This window comes from Narcine bancroftii, chromosome 2 (genome assembly GCF_036971445.1).
Source record: "Narcine bancroftii isolate sNarBan1 chromosome 2, sNarBan1.hap1, whole genome shotgun sequence".
NCBI lineage: Eukaryota > Metazoa > Chordata > Chondrichthyes > Torpediniformes > Narcinidae > Narcine > Narcine bancroftii.
In genome coordinates, this window is record NC_091470.1 from 98,586,159 (window position 1) to 98,604,638 (window position 18,480).

An 18,480-nucleotide genomic window follows, 5' to 3' on the forward strand; every position below is an offset into this window, starting at 1 on the left:
TCCTCCCTGGGGGGCCCACAACCCCCCTTGTCCTCCCTGGGGGGCCCACAACCCCCTTGTCCTCCCTGGGGGGCCCACAACCCCCCTTGTCCTCCCTGGGGGGCCCACAACCCCCCTTGTCCTCCCTGGGGGGCCCACAACCCCCCTTGTCCTCCCTGGGGGGCCTACAACCCCCCTTGTCCTCCCTGGGGGGCCCACAACCCCCCTTGTACTCCCTGGGGGGCCCACAACCCCCCTTGTCCTCCTGGGTGCCCACAACCCCCCTTGTCCTCCCTGGGTGCCCACAACCCCCCTTGTCCTCCGCTGGGGGGCCCACAACCCCCCTTGTCCTCCCTGGGGGGCCCACAACCCCCTTGTCCTCCCTGGGGGGCCCACAACCCCCCTTGTCCTCCCTGGGGGGCCCACAACCCCCCTTGTCCTCCCTGGGGGGCCCACAACACCCCCTTGTCCTCCTGGGGGGCCCACAACCCCCCTTGTCCTCCTGGGGGGCCCACAACCCCCCTTGTCCTCCTGGGGGCCCACAACCCCCCTTGTCCTCCCAGGGGGGCCCACAACCCCCCTTGTCCTCCCTGGGGGGCCCACAACCCCCCTTGTCCTCCCTGGGGGGGCCCACAACCCCCCTTGTCCTCCCTGGGGGGCCCACAACCCCCTTGTCCTCCCTGGGGGGGCCCACAACCCCCCTTGTCTCCCTGGGGGGCCCACAACCCCCATTGTCCTCCCTGGGGGGCCACAACCCCCCTTGTCCTCCCTGGGGGGGGGCCCACAACCCCCCTTGTCCTCCCTGGGGGGGCCACAACCCCCCTTGTCCTCCCTGGGGGGCCCACAACCCCCCTTGTCCTCCCTGGGGGGCCCACAACCCCCCTTGTCCTCCCTGGGGGGCCCACAACCCCCCCTTGTCCTCCCTGGGGGGCCCACAACCCCCCTTGTCCTCCCTGGGGGGCCCACAACCCCCTTGTCCTCCCTGGGGGGCCCACAACCCCCCTTGTCCTCCCTGGGGGGCCTACAACCCCCCTTGTCCTCCCTGGGGGGCCCACAACCCCCCTTGTCCTCCCTGGGGGGCCCACAACCCCCCTTGTCCTTCCTGGGTGCCCACAACCCCCTTGTCCTCCCTGGGGGGCCCACAACCCCCCTTGTCCTCCTGGGGGGGCCCACAACCCCCCTTGTCCTCCCTGGGGGGCCCACAACCCCCCTTGTCCTCCCTGGGTGGCCCACAACCCCCTTGTCCTCCCTGGGGGGCCCACAACCCCCCCCTTGTCCTCCCTGGGGGGCCCACAACCCCCCTTGTCCTCCCTGGGGGGCCCACAACCCCCCTTGTCCTCCCTGGGGGGCCCACAACCCCCCTTGTCCTCCCTGGGGGGCCCACAACCCCATTGTCCTCCCTGGGGGGCCTACAACCCCCATTGTCCTCCCTGGGGGGCCTACAACCCCCCCTTGTCCTCCCTGGGGGGCCCACAACCCCCTTGTCCTCCCTGGGGGGGCCCACAACCCCCCTTGTCCTCCCTGGGGGGCCCACAACCCCCCTTGTCCTCCCTGGGGGGCCCACAACCCCCCTTGTCCTCCCTGGGGGGCCCACAACCCCCCTTGTCCTCCCTGGGGGGCCCACAACCCCCCTTGTCCTCCCTGGGGGGCCCACAACCCCCCTTGTCCTCCCTGGGGGGCCCACAACCCCCCTTGTCCTTCCTGGGTGCCCACAACCCCCCTTGTCCTCCTGGGGGGCCCACAACCCCCCTTGTCCTCCCTGGGGGTCCCACAACCCCCCTTGTCCTCCCTGGGGGGCCCACAACCCCCCTTGTCCTCCATGGGGGGCCCACAACCCCCCTTGTCCTCCCTGGGGGGCCCACAACCCCTTGTCCTCCCTGGGGGGCCCACAACCCCCTTGTCCTCCCTGGGGGGCCCACAACCCCCCTTGTCCTCCCTGGGGGGCCCACAACCCCCCTTGTCCTCCCTGGGGGGCCCACAACCCCCCTTGTCCTCCCTGGGGGGCCCACAACCCCCCTTGTCCTCCCTGGGGGGCCCACTCACCACCCGAATTGCCAGAAGCGACCGCCGAGATTTCAGTCGAACACGTCACGGCCATCCCTGGTCCAGCACTGAAACCTTTCCCCGCTTTAACACAAGAGTAAATCCAGTCCGGCGAGCAGCAAGCATTGCGCATGCACAGACAGGAGTCCCGCACCGTTCGCCTTCCCCCGATAGGAGGTTATCATGGCCCCTGGCCCTGGTCACATAAGATGTGATAGAATGGCACTCACTGTTGCAAAGATTTTGTTCTTTGTACAGAGGTTGCCTGGTGTTTCCAGCGTTGCTTGCTTATGTTTAATTTGCAAAATCAATTAACAAATTGCACTCTTTGTGAGATATATTTTTAAAGCTGTAATTTTTATTTTAATGCCTCAGGTAATTGGGCATGTCTTCAACTGCAAAGTTTCGCTCGTGAACCAAAGAGCATAAGTAAATAAAGGGGATGAGAAAAGTGTTTGAATTACCAATCCATCTGTCCCGAGCATATGTTCATATTCTACGAGGCACATTCAGTTTTCAAATACTACCATTAATAAATAAACTTCCAAGCTAAAGACATTCCTTTTTCCATTGAAATCGTCCTCAGCTCGGGAGGGGATGTCTTGAAAGAATTCAAATAAAATTCAAGAAAATTGGAAACAGCAGGTCAGGGAGCATCTGATTTGGATGAGAGGACAAATGTGATATTTCAAATTTGCTGACAAAATTAAAAGGTGGTATCATGGGTAATATGATTTAAGCTGTTTTAAGGCAATTTAGACAAGTTAAATGAGTGGGCAAGTATTTTACAGTCAAGGGAAGTGCAGCAACACCTCTACTTCAAAAGCCTCAGGAGATTGGGCATGTCCCAATGCCCCTCCCCAATTTCTCTTGATCCACCATATAAATTATCCTGTCTGGGTGCATCATAGCTTTGGTTTGAGACTGCTCCAACAAGTCCACAAGAAACTGCAGGGTTAACGTGTTCAGGCCATCACACAAACTGCCTCAGCAGCCAAAATATTAAAGGAGACATCACACCCCATCACAATCATTTCTCTTCTCCAAAGCAGGCAGAAGATGTATAAATGCGAGAATACACACTTCCAAATTAAAGTCAGTTACTTGCATTTTGTTTACAGATTCAGATGCTGAAAACTTCTGATCGTGCAGAAGGTTTGGATCTGGGTTTGGTTGCAGATGGTTTGGACTGAAGTCCGTGAGGCTGCAGAGGCCAGGGGAGTGCTGGAGACAAATCCACAGACATTCAGTATCTCTGAAGGGATTCTCCTTTGTTTCTCTTTCTCTGACTGTAAGAAAGTTTTGCTGATGGCACATCTTTGACTGCCTTACAGAAGATTTCATGTGCAATTTCATGTGACATTACAATCAGTACAAATTGAAAACAAGATCTCCTCCTCAACAAGGATGCGTGCTTAGCCCACTGCTCTACTCACTCTTCCACCAAGGCTGTATGGCTCGGCACAATTCCAATACTATCCACAAATTTACCAATGACACCACAGTTGTCAGCAAAATCACAAATGGCAATAAGGAAGTGTGAAAGAGGGAGCTAGTTGAGTGGTGTCACATCAACAACCTCGCACTCAACGTAAGCAAAATCAAGGGGATGATTGTGGACTTCAGGAGGAAGTCAAGAGAACATGAACCAGTCTTCATTGACAGGTCAGCAAAGGAGAGGGATGTTAACATCTCTGAGGATTTTACCTGGAGTCTCCGTGTTGATGCAACCATGAAAAAGGTTCACCAGCGGCCATACTTTGTGAGGAGTTTGAGGAGATTCGGTATGTCAGCAAAGATTCTTGAGAACTTCTACAGGTTTACCGTGGATAGCATTCTAGCTGGTTGCATCATTATCTGGTATGGAGGTGTCTATGCTCAGGACAAGAAAAATTTCAGAAGGTTGTTAACTGGGACTACAATATTACAGGCACCAGACTTCACTCCATTGAGGACATCTACAAGAGGTGGTGTCTTAAGAAAGCAGTTTCTTTCATTAAGGACCTGCACCACCCAGGCCATACCCTCTTCACTCTGCTATCATCGGGTAAAAGATGCAGAAGCCTGAAGTCGAGCCCTCAGCGGCACAGCCATCAGCTTCCTGAATGAACAATCAACCATAGACACTGCCTTACTTTGAAGATTTCTTGCACTATTTTTATTTTATTTATTTTGTAAGGTGGTTTATATTAATATAATGCTGCTGTAAAATAATCCATTTTGTGACATATTCATGACAATAAATTCTGATTCTGATTTGTTTTAATAATTTGAAAATAAAATAATTTTGAATCTTGAATGGATCTCTTATGCATGAAAGATGCTGATTTGCACTTTTTAACCATATTTTGCACTTTGTGGCCATGTGATACTGTGCCCTGTACATTTATTGTTTTGTTATATCATTTTCTGCACCTTTGCTTCTGTCGTGATAGAGTGCTTGTGACACTCCTGACCATTAGTGGGAGTCAAAGATGAGTTTTTTTGCAGCTTCAGTGGGATTCAAGATGGATGCCTCAGGGGAGAAGTCACATGATGGAGTAGTGGCCAGTAGGGTAAAACCAGCCATCTCCAGAAAAGAAGAAAAAAGTTAAGAAAAGACAAAGTTCAATAAATACAAAATATAAGAAATAAAATATAAAGTTGCAGAGAAGAGAAAGAAAATGGCACCTAAGAAGGAAAAAGTAAAAACAAAGGGAAAAAAAGAAGAAGAAGAGACATCGGAAAAGAAAGGAGAAGGCCTTACCTGCATGAAGGAACAGGAAACAGTGGTAGAGAAGAGCGCCCAATCTCCGAGATTGTTGTCGGCCCTGTGGAGTCGCGACCGCCCGACTGGTGGACTGCAAAAATGGCTCTCTGAGCCAAACAAAAGTGTGTAATCTAAGGTAAAGGAAAATACCGACGGGAGGGGGGCTCAGCCAAGGAGCGGGCAACCAAGGCGCGAACAACTGAGGGATACCCAACACCAGGGCTCTCAGCTGGAAGATAAGGAAAGCGGTAGGAAAGGGAGTGCAGTACCAGGTGAGAAAGAAAGTCGACAGGGTGAATGGAAAGAGGAGCAGCAGTAGGAGGCTCAACAGAAGAGCAGCTCAGAAGAAAAAGACCGACAGCAAGAGGCTAAGCAAGAAGAGACCCGACAAAGAGAGACAAGCTACTCATCAGAAAAATCAGAAGAGACAAAGATACAAAGAAGAAGACACAAACACAGGTACAGACACAGAAGAAGAGGAAGAAGAAGACCAAGATCATCACAGAGAGATAGAAGGTAAAACAGATGGACAGAATATAGATAAAGCTTTTTTTGAAGAACAAATGAGAGCATTAAAATAATGGTTGTCATTAGAATTTAGTGCAATTAAAAGAAAAATGAAAAGAACAGAAGATAAAATGCAAAGATTAGAGCTGGTCATGACAGAAATAGGGAAAAGAGTAGAAAATGTGGAAGAACGAGAAACGGCTGTAGAAATGGAAGAATACAACTTAAGAGGAAAATTGGAAGAAAGTGATAAAAAAATTAAAGAGACACAAGAGTTGTTAGCTCAGAAAATTGATATGTTGGAAAATTATAGTATGTGAAACAACATAAAAATAGTAGGCCTAAAGGAAGATGAAGAAGGCACAGATATGAAGGAATTTATAAAAGAATGGATCCCAAAGATCCTGGGAACAACAGAAATGCAGGAAGGAATGGAAATGTGAAACCACAGACACATCAAAAACTAAAATCCATTTTAGTAAAATTTTTGAGATATACGACAAGAGAAAATATACTGGAGCGGGCAAGGAATAAAATTAGAGAAGACAGTAAACCATTGGAATACAAGGGTCAAAAAATATTTTTTTTACCCAGACATAAGTTTTGAACTCTTAAAGAAGAGGAAGGAGTTTAATACAGCAAAATCGATCCTATGGAAAAAAGATTATAAATTCATGTTAAGACATCCAGCTGCACTTAAAATATTTATCTCCGGGGAGCAAAATAGATTGTTCTTGGATCGTGAAGGGATGTAACAAGAATGAAGGACAGCGATAATATATATATGTAAAGATGTAAAAACAATGTATATGTAAAGAACTAAAGGGAAAGAGAAGGTAAGGAAAGTTAGGGAAAAAAAGGGAGAACTTTGTTATATGTGTTAAAAAAAGTTTTTTCTGGGGGGGTTGGGGGAGGGAGAGAATAACCGTCACTGCGAAATCAGTTGACACTTGTGAGCAGGATCGTAATCCAAATGGAAAGGGGAGTTGTGGTTGCCCAGCAAGGGATAAGGGTCAACTCAGAGATGGGGGTGATATTTGGGGTTAAGGGAATATTGGATGTGGGAGTTGTTGGAGTATTTTATGTTTTAAATTTGTTGTCATACATTGAGTTTAAAAAGGGAAAACTGAGAGATGAAAAGGGGAAAAGGGGGATGGTGGTGATGAGGAAGCGAAAATGAGGTGTAAACAGGATATGAGATGGCCAGGTTGAACAATATAACTATAAACATTAATGGAATACATAACCAAATTAAAAGGAAGAGGTTATTCAATTTACTGAAAAAAGAAAAAATAGATATAGCATTTGTGCAGGAAACTCATCTAACTGAAGTGGAACATTACAAATTAAAGAGAGACTGGGTAGGACACGTAGCGGCAGCATCATATAATTCAAAAGGTAGAGGTGCAGCTATATTAATGAATAAAAATGTACCAATCAAAATAGAGGAGGAAATAATAGATCCAGCAGGGAGGTATATAATGTTAAAGTGGCAGATATATTTAGAATTTTGGAATTTGCTCAATGATAATGCACCTAATGAGAATCAAAAGTTTATGCAAGATATTTTTTTGAAGATTGTAGCTACACAAGGAAATATATTGATAGGAGGGGATTTTAACCTTAATTTGGATCCAATGTTGGATAAAACTGGACAAAAGACAAAAAGAATAAAGTAGTCAAATTTATGGTTAAATCAATGCAGGAAATGAAACGTATGGATATATGGAGGAGGCAGCACTCAAGAGAGAAGGAATACTCATATTATTCAAGTGGGCATAAAACATACTCAAGGATTGATGTTTTTGTTGTCGGCCCATATTCAAGGGAGAGTTAGGAAAACTGAATATAAAGCTAGATTACTATCTGATCATTCACCCCTGTTATTAGCAATAGAACTGGAGGACATCCCACCAAGAACATAAACTCCATGCTACTTAAAAGGCAGGAATTTAGAGAGTTTATTGAATGCCAAATTAAAACATATTTTGAAATAAATACAGAATCAGTGAAAGACAAATTTATATTATGGGACACAATGAAAGCCTTCATTAGAGGGCAGATAATAACATGTAACTAAGATGAAAAGAGATTACAATCTGGAAATAGAGCAGTTGGAAAGGGAGATAGTAAGTACAGAAAAGGAACTAGTATAAAGGGATGATATAACGAAAAGGAGAGAATTGGCGGACAAAAAAAAAAGAAACATTACAAACTTACAAGGTGGAGAAGAACATAATGAAAATAAAGCAAAAGTATTTCGAACTGGGAGAAAAAACACATAAAATATTAGCCTGGCAACTTATCTGAACAAATTTGGGAACCATACATGAACATAACAGAGAGGGCTTGCCTCGGACCTCCACCCCCAAAAATGATAAGAAGACAAAACGACTTGATCCAGTGTGTAAAAGTAGATGACACATTTTTCTTGTTTATTTTTCATTGTGTGATGACATTGTTTAATGGTTTTATTGAATTGTATATGTTGAATATTTATTGGTTTTGGAGGGGGGTGGGAAGGGGGAAGGGAGGGTAGCAGGGAAAAAAAGGGAGAAAATGCCACTGTGTATATTTAATGAGAAACATTTGTATATATTTTGGTTGATATTGTGTGAAAAATAAAAAAAATTATTAAAAAAAGATGGATGCCTCCACCCAGTCTTGAGTCTATAGCTAATATAGTTGTTTTAAAAGAACCCAAGCTTCTTTATCACAATAAAAAGAAACATCACATGGTACCAGGAGTGGAAGAAATACCAGGATTGTGCAGAGTGAAAATCAGTCAATAGTAGAAGAGAAATGGAAAGAGTGAAGACTCCTGATGCTGTAAATTGGAATGGAAATGTTGACCACAAGTTGAGGTTGTTTAAACAAAGATTCATGCTGTACCTGCAAGCCATTGGACTCAATAGCAAACCTGATGCACAGAAGATTACACTGCTACTTACTGCGTCGGGACCTCAAGCACCAGATGTTTTCAGCACATTTGTTTTTGCTGAGGTAGAAGACCAGGGCAAGTTTGATTAGGATATCAACACTGTTCACCAAAGTAAAATGAAACATTCGAGGGGTATGTGCTTCACTCATGCATGCAGCTGTGGGGAGAGAGCTTTGATACTTTTTTAATGGACTCGAAATTAAAAGCAAGAACATGCAATTTTGGATCACTGCAAGATTCAATTATCCATGATCAAATGATGTTTGGGATTATTGATAAGAAAGTGAGAGAGAGGTTGTTGAGAGAGATTGAATTTACCTTAGCTGGATCTGTGAAGATATGCCATGCCAGTGATTTAGCCCTGCAGCATGTGAAAAAGTTTGGTGGAAGTGCAAAAGCCAGTGAAAATGAAGGCATAGCTGTAGCCACAGTGGGTGTTCACCCACACATTAAAAAAAACGAGATATAGGAAACAACAAAAAGATGGAGAGACATTCAATTATAAATGATGTGGCTCTCAACACACACCAAAATGATGCTCCATCTATGGAAAAGTCTGCAATAAGTGCAAAGGGCAGAATCACTATGCAAAGCAATGTTTTTCCAAAAAGGGCACAGCCCAGTACATCCCAGACAAAACGCTCCCCACCATCGAGAACATCTACAGGGAGCTCTGCCATTGGAAAGCATCTAGGATCCTCACCACCCAGCACACGCTCTGTTCTCGCCTCTCCCATCAGGAAAGAGGTCTTGCACCACCAGGTTCGGGTGCAGCTGCTGCCCCCCCCACCATCAGACTCAACAGCAAATTCAATCAAAGACTCATTTAAGGACTCTAACTTTTGCACTTTATTGATTTTTTTTCCTCTCAGTAATGCACAGTCAGTTTGTTTACATTTCTTTATTTGTTTGCATGTATCAACTTGAGTACAGCTTTTTTTTTTGCACGACCAATAAGTGGTCATTCCTGCCTTGCCCGCAGCGTAAAAAAAAATCTCAGGGTTGTATGTGATAGAATGTACATGCTCCGACAATAAATCTATCTTTGACTCTCTTTTGCTTCTCTTTCACTGTTTGCAAAGGGGCAAATTCTGCTGAAGGCAATTATTTGTCTGCATTACGGTAAGTGAGATGAAAGTTTTGTGCTATTACAGCAGAATAATCTTGATTCCTTGCACTACCTGTCGTATTCAGTACAGGCTGATTGCACACAAAGGATTTCACTGCATCTTGGTGGAGGTGACAAGAAACAATTCAATTATTTCAGAAACTGGGAAATGCTGATGCACCAAGATGTTCATTCATCCTTGCGAAATAACCCACAGCGAGGTGCGCGTCCCCGCTCAGTGACGTCACCAAAGGTGCGCTCCCGCGATGCCGCGACGCCCCCCTGCTTCCGGCGGAAGCGAGCGCTCTGCGACGGGTGGCGGAGGAGAAGGGAGATCGGTGAGTGGGGGGAAACCCGGGGGCGGAGGAAGGAGGGTGGTGGGGAACGGTGAACAGGGGGAGGGAGGCCAGCAAGGGCCTGGAGATGTTGCTGCTGTTTGGGGAGGAGGAGTAGGAGGAGGAGTTGGGGAAGGAGGAATTGGGGTAGGGGTTGGGAGGAGGAGGAGTTGGGGAGGAGGAATTGGGGTGGAGGAATTGGGGTTGGGGAGGAGGAGGAGGGGGAGGGGGAGGGGTTGGGGAGGAGGGGTTGGGGAGGAGGGGTTGGGGAGGAGGGGTTGGGGAGGAGGAATTGGGGGTGGGGAGGAGGAGGAGTTGGGGAGGAGGAATTGGGGTTGGGGAGGAGGAATTGGGGTTGGGGAGGAGGGGGAGGGGTTGGGGAGGAGGGGTTGGGGAGGAGGGGGAGGGGTTGGGGAGGAGGGGGAGGGGTTGGGGAGGAGGGGGAGGGGTTGGGGAGGAGGGGGAGGGGTTGGGGAGGAGGGGGAGGGGTTGGGGAGGAGGGGGAGGGGTTGGGGAGGAGGGGGAGGGGTTGGGGAGGAGGAATTGGGGTTGGGGAGGAGGGGGAGGGGTTGGGGAGGAGGGGGAGGGGTTGGGGAGGAGGAGTGGGGGAGGAGGAGGAGTGGGGGAGGAGGAGTTGAGAAGGGGAGTGGTTTGAGGAGGAGGAGTTGGAGGAGGTGGAGGGTTGGGGACAGGAGGAGGAGTTGGGGAGAAGAGGAGGAGTTGGGAGGAGGAAGAGGAGGGGTTGGGGGTGGAGGAGAAGTAGTTGTGGGGAGGGAGGAAAAGGAGAAGTTGGGGGGAGGAGGAGGTTTCGGGGAAAGGTGGAGGAGTTGGGAAGAGGAGGAGTTGGGAAGAGGAGGAGTTGGGAAGAGGAGGAGTTGGGAAGAGGAGGAGTTGGGAAGAGGAGGAGTTGGGGGGAGGAGGAATTGGGGGGAGGAGGAATTGGGAGAGGAGGTGGAGTTGGGGCAGGAGGAGGAGGAGGAATTGGGGGAAGGAGATGGAGTTGGGGCAGGAGGAGGAGGAGGGATTTGGGGGGGAGGAGGAAGAGTTAGGGGGGTGGGGGAGGAGTTGTGATTGTATCAATGTGAAGGCTCCAGGACAGATCCTTGGAGATGTTGACAGCCAGGAATTTTGAAATTCTCGACCCTCCACCACTGAACCCTCGATGAAGACTAGGTCGTATTTCTCTGACTTCCTCCTCAAGTCCAACTCCTTGGCTTTGCTGATGTTGAGCACAAAGTTGTTCTTGTTAGACCATTCAACGAGCTGATCTATCTCCCTCTTGTATGCTTCCTCATTGCAGTTTGTGATTTTGCTGACAACTGTGGTGTCATCTGCAAACTATATATGTATGTGTGTTATGTGTGGTTGTGTGTCTGCGTGTTTTGCACTAAGAACGCTCTCCACGGTACACCTGTAGCGGTTTCGTGAGTATTTGGTGACATACCGAACATTCTCAAAGACCTTTACAAAGTATTACCACTGGTGAGCCTTCTTCATGATTGCATTGACATGAAGGCTCCAGAAAAGATTCTTGGATATATTGACACCCAGGAATTTGAAGCTTTTGCCTCTCTCCACTGCTGATGCCTGAATGAGAACTGGGTCATGTTTTCCTGTATTCTTCCTGAAGTTCATAATTATCTACTTGGTTTTGCTAACATTGCATGTAAGGTGGTTGTTCTGGCACCACTCAATTATCCAGGGACTCTAGAAATAGCGTGGGGTGAGCAGACAGTTGACAGGGGAGCCTTTGCCATCACACCCCTCCCCTGCCTAGTACCAGTGTTGCTGCCCTTTGCCTCTCCCCTGCCTTGAGGAGTGTTGAGATGCAGAAAGAAGGCCTGGAGGGGGCAGAGACTGGGGCCCTGCTGTGGTTGGAGGGGCTGGCGGAACAGGTACATGGTGCCTCCACCTTCATCTGCCCTTTAAAATGGGCTTTCCACCTCAAATGGCAGGAAAACAGATTTCAGATTTATTCAGAGTACATGCGTACATACAACCCTGAGATTCTTTTTACCTGCGGGTGAGGTAAAATTACCGCTTAATGGTAGTGCGTAAACAACTACTCAATGTATGCATGTAAACAAATAAAGAATTGTAAACAAACTGCAATTTAGAGAGGAAAAAAATCAATAAAATGGAAAAGTTCTTAAATGAGTAGGAAAACACAAAAATCTATAGACACCATCCGTGGTTGAATTAAAAACACAATGCTGGAGAAAATGCCGGAAGGTGTCCAAACCAAAGAATCAGGGTGGGGGAGGGGGGCGGAATGTGATCGCAAAGACAGAAGGTGATAGGTGGAAAATGGAGAGAGGGGACAACAGCGATCAAGGGGAGGAGGGATGGGTAGGGGAAGGGAGGGAGGAGAACTGAAAAAGAGAAGGGAAGGGGAAAGAGAAGAGAAAGTTAGCAGAAACGTTGAGTTTGTCTGATGGTGGAGGGGTAGCTGCTGTCCCTGAACCTGGTGGGGCAAGGCTTGTGGCACCTGTACCCCTTTCCTGATGGCAGCAGTGAGAACAGAGCGCCTGCTGGGTGGTGTGGATCCTTGATGATTGCTGGTGTCATACCAAACCTCCTAAAACTCCTGAGGAAGTAGAGGCGCTGATGTGGTTTCTTCACAATGCCATTGTTATGTTGGGTCCAGGAAGGATAAATAATGACTCCCAAGAACTTAAATTTGCTCACTATTCTAAAATAATTTAAGGTGTCTAGACAGAAAGGGGTTGAATGGATTATGATAATTGTATTTAAAAGTGAGACTTTTGTTACCTTGCAGTAATGACAAGTGTTATCTAATCTCGATAATGTTAGTAACATCCATTTGATTTTCTTGTACTTGTCTCCATACCTTGTTATGTGGGCACCAAGTTTGAATCCCAGAAAATTGGATTAGTGTGAATGGTGTTCAAAACTTGACTTTAATATGATGGCAAACTATAACTTTTAAGAGATTTAAGTGTAACCATTCGCAACATCAAAACAAGATCTGAAAATTTTCCTGCTGATGTATTTCAATGAAGTTGAGGTCTGTTTTCATTAAGGGTATTGTCCATTGAGTGGAGTCATGCATAAGACAAGGAAGGATGCCATGTTTTATGTAATATTTATATAGTTCTATCATATAAACAAAATGAAACATTTTTGGAGAGAGATTAAAGGATTATAAAGAAAATATTTAGAATCTTAGCTTGACCACATTCTTGTCTCAAGGCAGGGAGGGTACTTTGTGTACTTTGTGATGGCAGAAGCTCCCCTGTCAACTGCCTGCTGTCTGCCCACCCCATACTAACTAGAGCCTTTGGATTATTCAGCAAGTTGAGTGGTGCCACAACAACAACCTTCCATTCAATGTTAGCATATCCATGGAGATAATTGTGGACTTCAGAAATGTTTGCTGGAATGGTACCAGAACTGTGAGTGGAACTTTCCATGAAAGACTGGGCAATTGGTCCTCTCTGAAAAGGAAGGGAAGATGAAGCCTATCGGCTGCCCTTCAATATTATTTTTAAAAATTGATATGGAAGAAATAGAGCTGATTCAACTGCAAGAGCGATTTTGGGGGAAATTTCTTTAATACTATAAGGAATAGAGGGTTCAGGAGAAATAACCATTGAAGGAAGAAAAAAACTAAAGGATGTGTTGAAGAATTAAAAAGAAAAGAGCCCTTCACAACCTCATGAAGTGTGTTCACTGTTGCTGTATTAGAAATATCCCAGTGGCTTGTGCCATTAACTTCTCACCACCAGCTCAATCTTGCTTGCTGCTCAATGAGATGATGCCTCCATGCTGGTGCTCTGCATTAACAAAACAGCCTCTATCCTCGAGTAAAACATGAAAGTCCGCAGACACTGTGATTGAAGTAATAAACATAATGCTGGAGAAACTCATCAGGTCAAACAGTGGGATCTTATAGAAGCATATAGAATTATGAAAGGCATAGATAAGATAGAGTTAGGTAAATTGTTCCCATTGGTAGGTGAGACGAGAACTGGGGGACATAGTCTCAAGATTCATAGTAGTAGATTTAGGATGGAGATGAGGAGGAACTGATTTTCCCAGAGGGTAGGGCATCTATTGTCCCTTTCATACTGGGATAATCGGCACACAGGCATCATTAGATGCCGGGGATGATACAACCGATTAAAGACCTTTCACACTGGACCCTTAACTGGTAGATTGGCCATCAATTACTGGGACAAGGTGTCAGTGTGAAAGGGGCTTATGGAATTTCCTGCCCATTGAAGCAGTGGAGGCGACCTCAGTAAACATATTTAAGACAAGATTTGATAGATTTTTGCATATGGGGAAAAGGCAGGTAGGTGGAGATGGACCTATCATCAGATCAGCCATGATCTCATTGAATCGCGGAGCAGGCTCAATGGGCCACAGATGGCCGATTCTTGCTACCACTTGTGATCTGATAGAGCATTGTTATAATGACTAGGTATTCTTCTTCCTTGTGCTCAATGATGTACGTTACTGGCCAAGACATTAGGTTATGTTCTGTGTTCATTGAAATAGTGCCATAGGATCTTTCAGATCTGGCTGAAAACAGCAGTATGGTTTTTGTTAAACCCCAGCATTATTAACTACCCTGATCTGTTCTTTAAAATGTTTCAGCTTAAATTTAAAATGTTTCAGCATAATTCTTGGGGGCACATTTTTAAAAAATATTTTATTTTAATTTGTGGTCAAACATGTATCAAGAAAAAACCATTACCTAAATACATAAATTGAAAGGAGAAAATCAACGGTACAAGTTTTCCATAGCTCCAGGCAACCCCAACCCTCTCCCTCCAAAATAGAAAAATAGAAAAGAAAGAGAAAATAGATAAGAGAGAAAGAAACAAAAAGGTGGGAAAAGAAGAGGAAGTGTTGGGATCCAGGATCCACTTCAGGGGGTCTAATTCCTTTGCTTGCCTGAATCTTAAATAGGGGAAAGACCAAGGACGTAGAACTCAGGAACAAAATAAGTAACCCCAAATATTCAACCCTGCATTCTGCATTCCTGCAAAAACATATTATATTTCTTCCTTAGATTGTAAGTAATTTTCTCCACAGAAACACAGCTAGGCCCAATTCCATTGGGCTGTGTCCATAAGGGAATCAGACTTTCAAGTAACTGCAATACATTTCCGGGCCACCACCAATGCAATTTTAAGAAATTCTAATTGGAACTTGGACAACCTCCTTTTGGGTCTTATGCCCACAATATTTCCTAGGAGAAATGTATTCTGGACTTGGTGGCAATTGTTTCCCAATAATCTGGTCTAATAAAATTCTTAAATTTTCCCCAAAAGGTTTCACTTTAGAGCACGACCAGGTGGAATGTAAAAAGGGTTCCCGCTTCTACACCGCATCAAAAATATACATCCAATATATTAGAATTTAATTTATGTAATTTCTGCAGGTAAGGTATAGCTGATGCAAATTCTGATCAGGTTCCTCAACCTGAAATGTTAACTGTTTCTATTTCCACAGATTCTGCTTGATCAGTACTTTTGGTTTTTGTTTTGTAAATAACACATTTGTATTCCACTGTGAAACACAATCTCCAAAGGGATTGTGATCTGCGCATGGCTTACGAAAGAGGTTGAGGATAATAAGATTAAGCTTGAAACCCTATAACATTGCCAAGAAGATTAGTATGCCTTGAGGATTGGAAAAAGGTTTGGGATCAGCAATGATTAACCAAACAATTAAATGGGCAAAAATAGAGTGAAAATTAGCAGAAAAAGAGGAATACCATAAATATGTAGAAAGAAAGCAAGTGTAATAAATACAGATTCCCCAGGGAAAGGATGAGAAAGTAACAGGAGACAAATAATTACCTGGGACATGAAGCAAATATTTTGTATCCATCGTCATTGCAGAAGGTACAATAAAGGTAGCAGTAATGGGAAGTCATTGACAATGATGTGGGGAACTTTAAATTTCATTAGTAAAGTGAAGGGACTTGAGAACTAATGGACAGTAAAAGCCAGTAGGGTCTGATGAAGGGCCTCAAGCCCAAAACGTTGGTGATGTATCTTTATCTTTGTTATATAAATTACACTGTTTGACCTGGTGAGTTTCTCCAGCATTGTTTTTACTTCAATCACGGTGTCTGCAGACTTCTGTGTTTTACTAGGATCTGATGCCCTTCATTCCAGGGTTCTGGAAGAGATTTCGAGAGAGATTGAATAATTAGAACATTTCCAATTTCTGCATTTTGAAATTAAGTCCTGTCTTCATGACAGGAAAGCGGAAAAAAAGGAGCAATAGATGGATCAATAGCAGGGCCTGAAATTTTTAAGGAATATGATTAAAAAAACCTTGCAAAATGTTCGTAAAAGAAGGATCATGGGGTCAGCATGTCATGTCAGTGCACAACCTGGAACGGAATACAGCAGAAAAGATTTCAGATTCCAAAAATGTCCCTATGAGCTTAGTTTCTCAGCTGTTCATAATTCACATTCATCATCTTGGTGAAGAGACAATGCATTGTGTCCGGATTTGTCTGTGGGAAGGTTAGTTCTGTGAAGAATCCATCTCGCTAATTTCCCAGATGGTCCCCAAGTCAAGCGTTTGTATCCTGGGGAAGACCTGGACCAGGATCCTGGGGGATTGACAGGGTGAATGCTGAGAGGCATCCTAAAGAACTCCTACCTTGAACAGTGGTTTCCTTTGCTTCCCAACAGTCTTTGAAACAGGGGGAACTTGGTGGAGTAGCATGCACCATGTCTCAATATAGGGTGTCAAAAGACGATGTAGAATGATGGTTACCTGAAACTCTAGGATTACCAAGAATGGTTCTTGGAGGATATACAATTATTATTTCCTCATGAATATATGAGTACTAAAAATGATGTTATGCTGGAAGTGCAAAGGATAGAGATTGGCAGCACACAACATTTCTGTTAATACAAAGTTGGAAATGCTCATGCCTCACAATACAGAGGTTAAAAGATGTCAGACGAAAAAGTGATTCAGTTGTGGCAGTTGCCTGATTGATGTTTTTGTCTTGTTACAGGTTACCTCATCAAGATATCTAGCCTAAATCTATTTCAGTGCCACTCCAACCTAAAGTCCATCCCAGAGACAGAGGGAGCCATGTTGGACCGAGACCTCGGGTGAGTATGTGATGGTGAAATGCCCATTCCATCGTGAATTGCAATGGAGTGTCTTTCTGGGGTTTTCCTACTTATTAGCAATATCTTGTGGAAGATTGTAATTGGAATGCAGTTAACAATAAACTGAAGCTGTTTGACTGTCATCCGGAGGGTTGGGATTGAAAACTAGAATTATTGGATGTTTCATTTGTTTGAGTTATTCAGTCCTTTGAATGGACTCTGTTGCCATGGAATTTAAGCAGTGAGTTGTCTGGAAGATCATGCAATAAATCTTTACAATCCTGACACCAGAACTGAGAAGGTTGGTACTTTTTCATTGGAAATAATAGGTGAGGGAGATCTTCGCAAAGGCCTTTTCAAATCGTAAGGTGAATTTGATGGGGTAGTCCTGAAATCTCATGCGCATGTAAGACAGATAAACCCACTTGGGCATTCATGAGAAAAGTGTCTTTATTTTTAATTGAGACATACTGCAGGGTAACAGGCCCTTCCAGCCACGAGCCTATGCCGTCCAATTACACCCAATTGACTCACAACCCCGGTACGTTTTGTAGATGGTGGGAGGTAACTGGAGGAAACCCATGCAGACATGGTGAGAATGTGCAAACTCCTTACAGACAGTGCGGGATTCGAATTCCAGTTGCTGACACTGTAATGGTGTTGCGCAAACTCCTACACTAGCTGTTCCGTCCCCTTGAAACCTGAGAATGGAAAAGACTACAGGTACAGGTCCTCCTATGTTACGGCCATTTCTGGAAACTGAAATTCGTCATCACAGAATTCACAAATCACAACCCAAAAATTTTGAGATATGAAATAAAATATGCTCTCATGAAATTTGTGTGAAGGTAAATAAATAAATATTCCTTTCAACTCATATTTCTTAAAGGATATGGAGATGATGAGGCTCCAGAACTGACCTCCCAGTTACAAAAAATCGCAACGTGGGCCATTTTCTTAGGAGTACAGTCTCCTAGTAATGAGGGGTCATCTGGAGTTGAGCTGAATAGTGTTAGGCTCCTTTAGAGATAACTGGATGAGGGAAAGTGGAGTAGCGAATCGATGAGGGGTTTGGAGTTGGAGGAAGTATGAGCTCAGTTAACAGATGACCTGTTTGTGTGCTGTACATTTGGTGTAATTCCATGCAATGTACACTCTGTATTACCCAGGAATGTTTGAGGGTGTCAGATGTCAGATGTACATTTTAAATGGGTCCAGCTACGTCTTGTTTGCACATTAATTTGAATCAGCTCTAATTGGAACAAGTTCATTGTTTCAAGATGAAGTCAATATTGCATTTAAAAATGAATAGGCTGAAAATTTGTCATTAAAAAAAAAATTATATAATCCATATATGGCTGACTAATTGGGTCTATTTCTCCCCCCTTCCCCCCCACTTTTTTTGCTAACTGTTTAAAAAAATTTTCCTGCAGACCAAAAATTTTTTTTTGGTGGGAGGTGTTATGGACCTTGGACAACTTTATTTTTGACTGAGGACAGGACTGAACCGACTGTGGGGATTTGACAGCTGCTTGGAGTTGTAGTAGCGCTGGGCTACCACTAGGGTCTTTGACAACTGTCAAAGCACGGGAACCACACGTTGTATGTCCATGGGCTCGAAGGAGACTATTAACCTCTCTACCAATGGGGAGAGCTGGAGACACGTGTTGGGCAGTTAAAAAGCCCAGTGCGCTGGTTTCGAA

The 18,480-nt window shown here is 45.2% G+C and overlaps 2 protein-coding genes across 7 annotated transcripts in view; one reads left to right on the plus strand and one right to left on the minus strand.

Annotated features, from left to right (window-relative positions):
* Nucleotides 1–2,121, minus strand: part of ykt6 (YKT6 v-SNARE homolog (S. cerevisiae)) — a 27,245-nt gene extending 25,124 nt beyond the window's left edge. Inside the window, exon 1 of the mRNA XM_069917636.1 lies at nucleotides 2,023–2,121. Coding sequence (XP_069773737.1) covers nucleotides 2,023–2,077 — 55 coding nt within the window. The 5' untranslated portion in view covers nucleotides 2,078–2,121. The remainder of the gene's footprint in view (nucleotides 1–2,022) is intronic.
* A 7,460-nt stretch (nucleotides 2,122–9,581) lies between these two features.
* The window catches only part of LOC138753977 (LIM domain-binding protein 1-like), a 38,256-nt gene continuing 29,357 nt past the window's right edge, over nucleotides 9,582–18,480 (plus strand). For 5 of the 6 annotated variants that reach the window (XM_069917640.1, XM_069917644.1, XM_069917637.1 and 2 more), the window contains exon 1: nucleotides 16,683–16,777. In XM_069917640.1, coding sequence (XP_069773741.1) covers nucleotides 16,758–16,777 — 20 coding nt within the window. In that variant the 5' untranslated portion in view covers nucleotides 16,683–16,757. Of the gene's footprint in view, nucleotides 9,666–16,677; nucleotides 16,778–18,480 lie in introns of those variants that run through there. The other variant, XM_069917645.1, reaches the window with a different exon arrangement.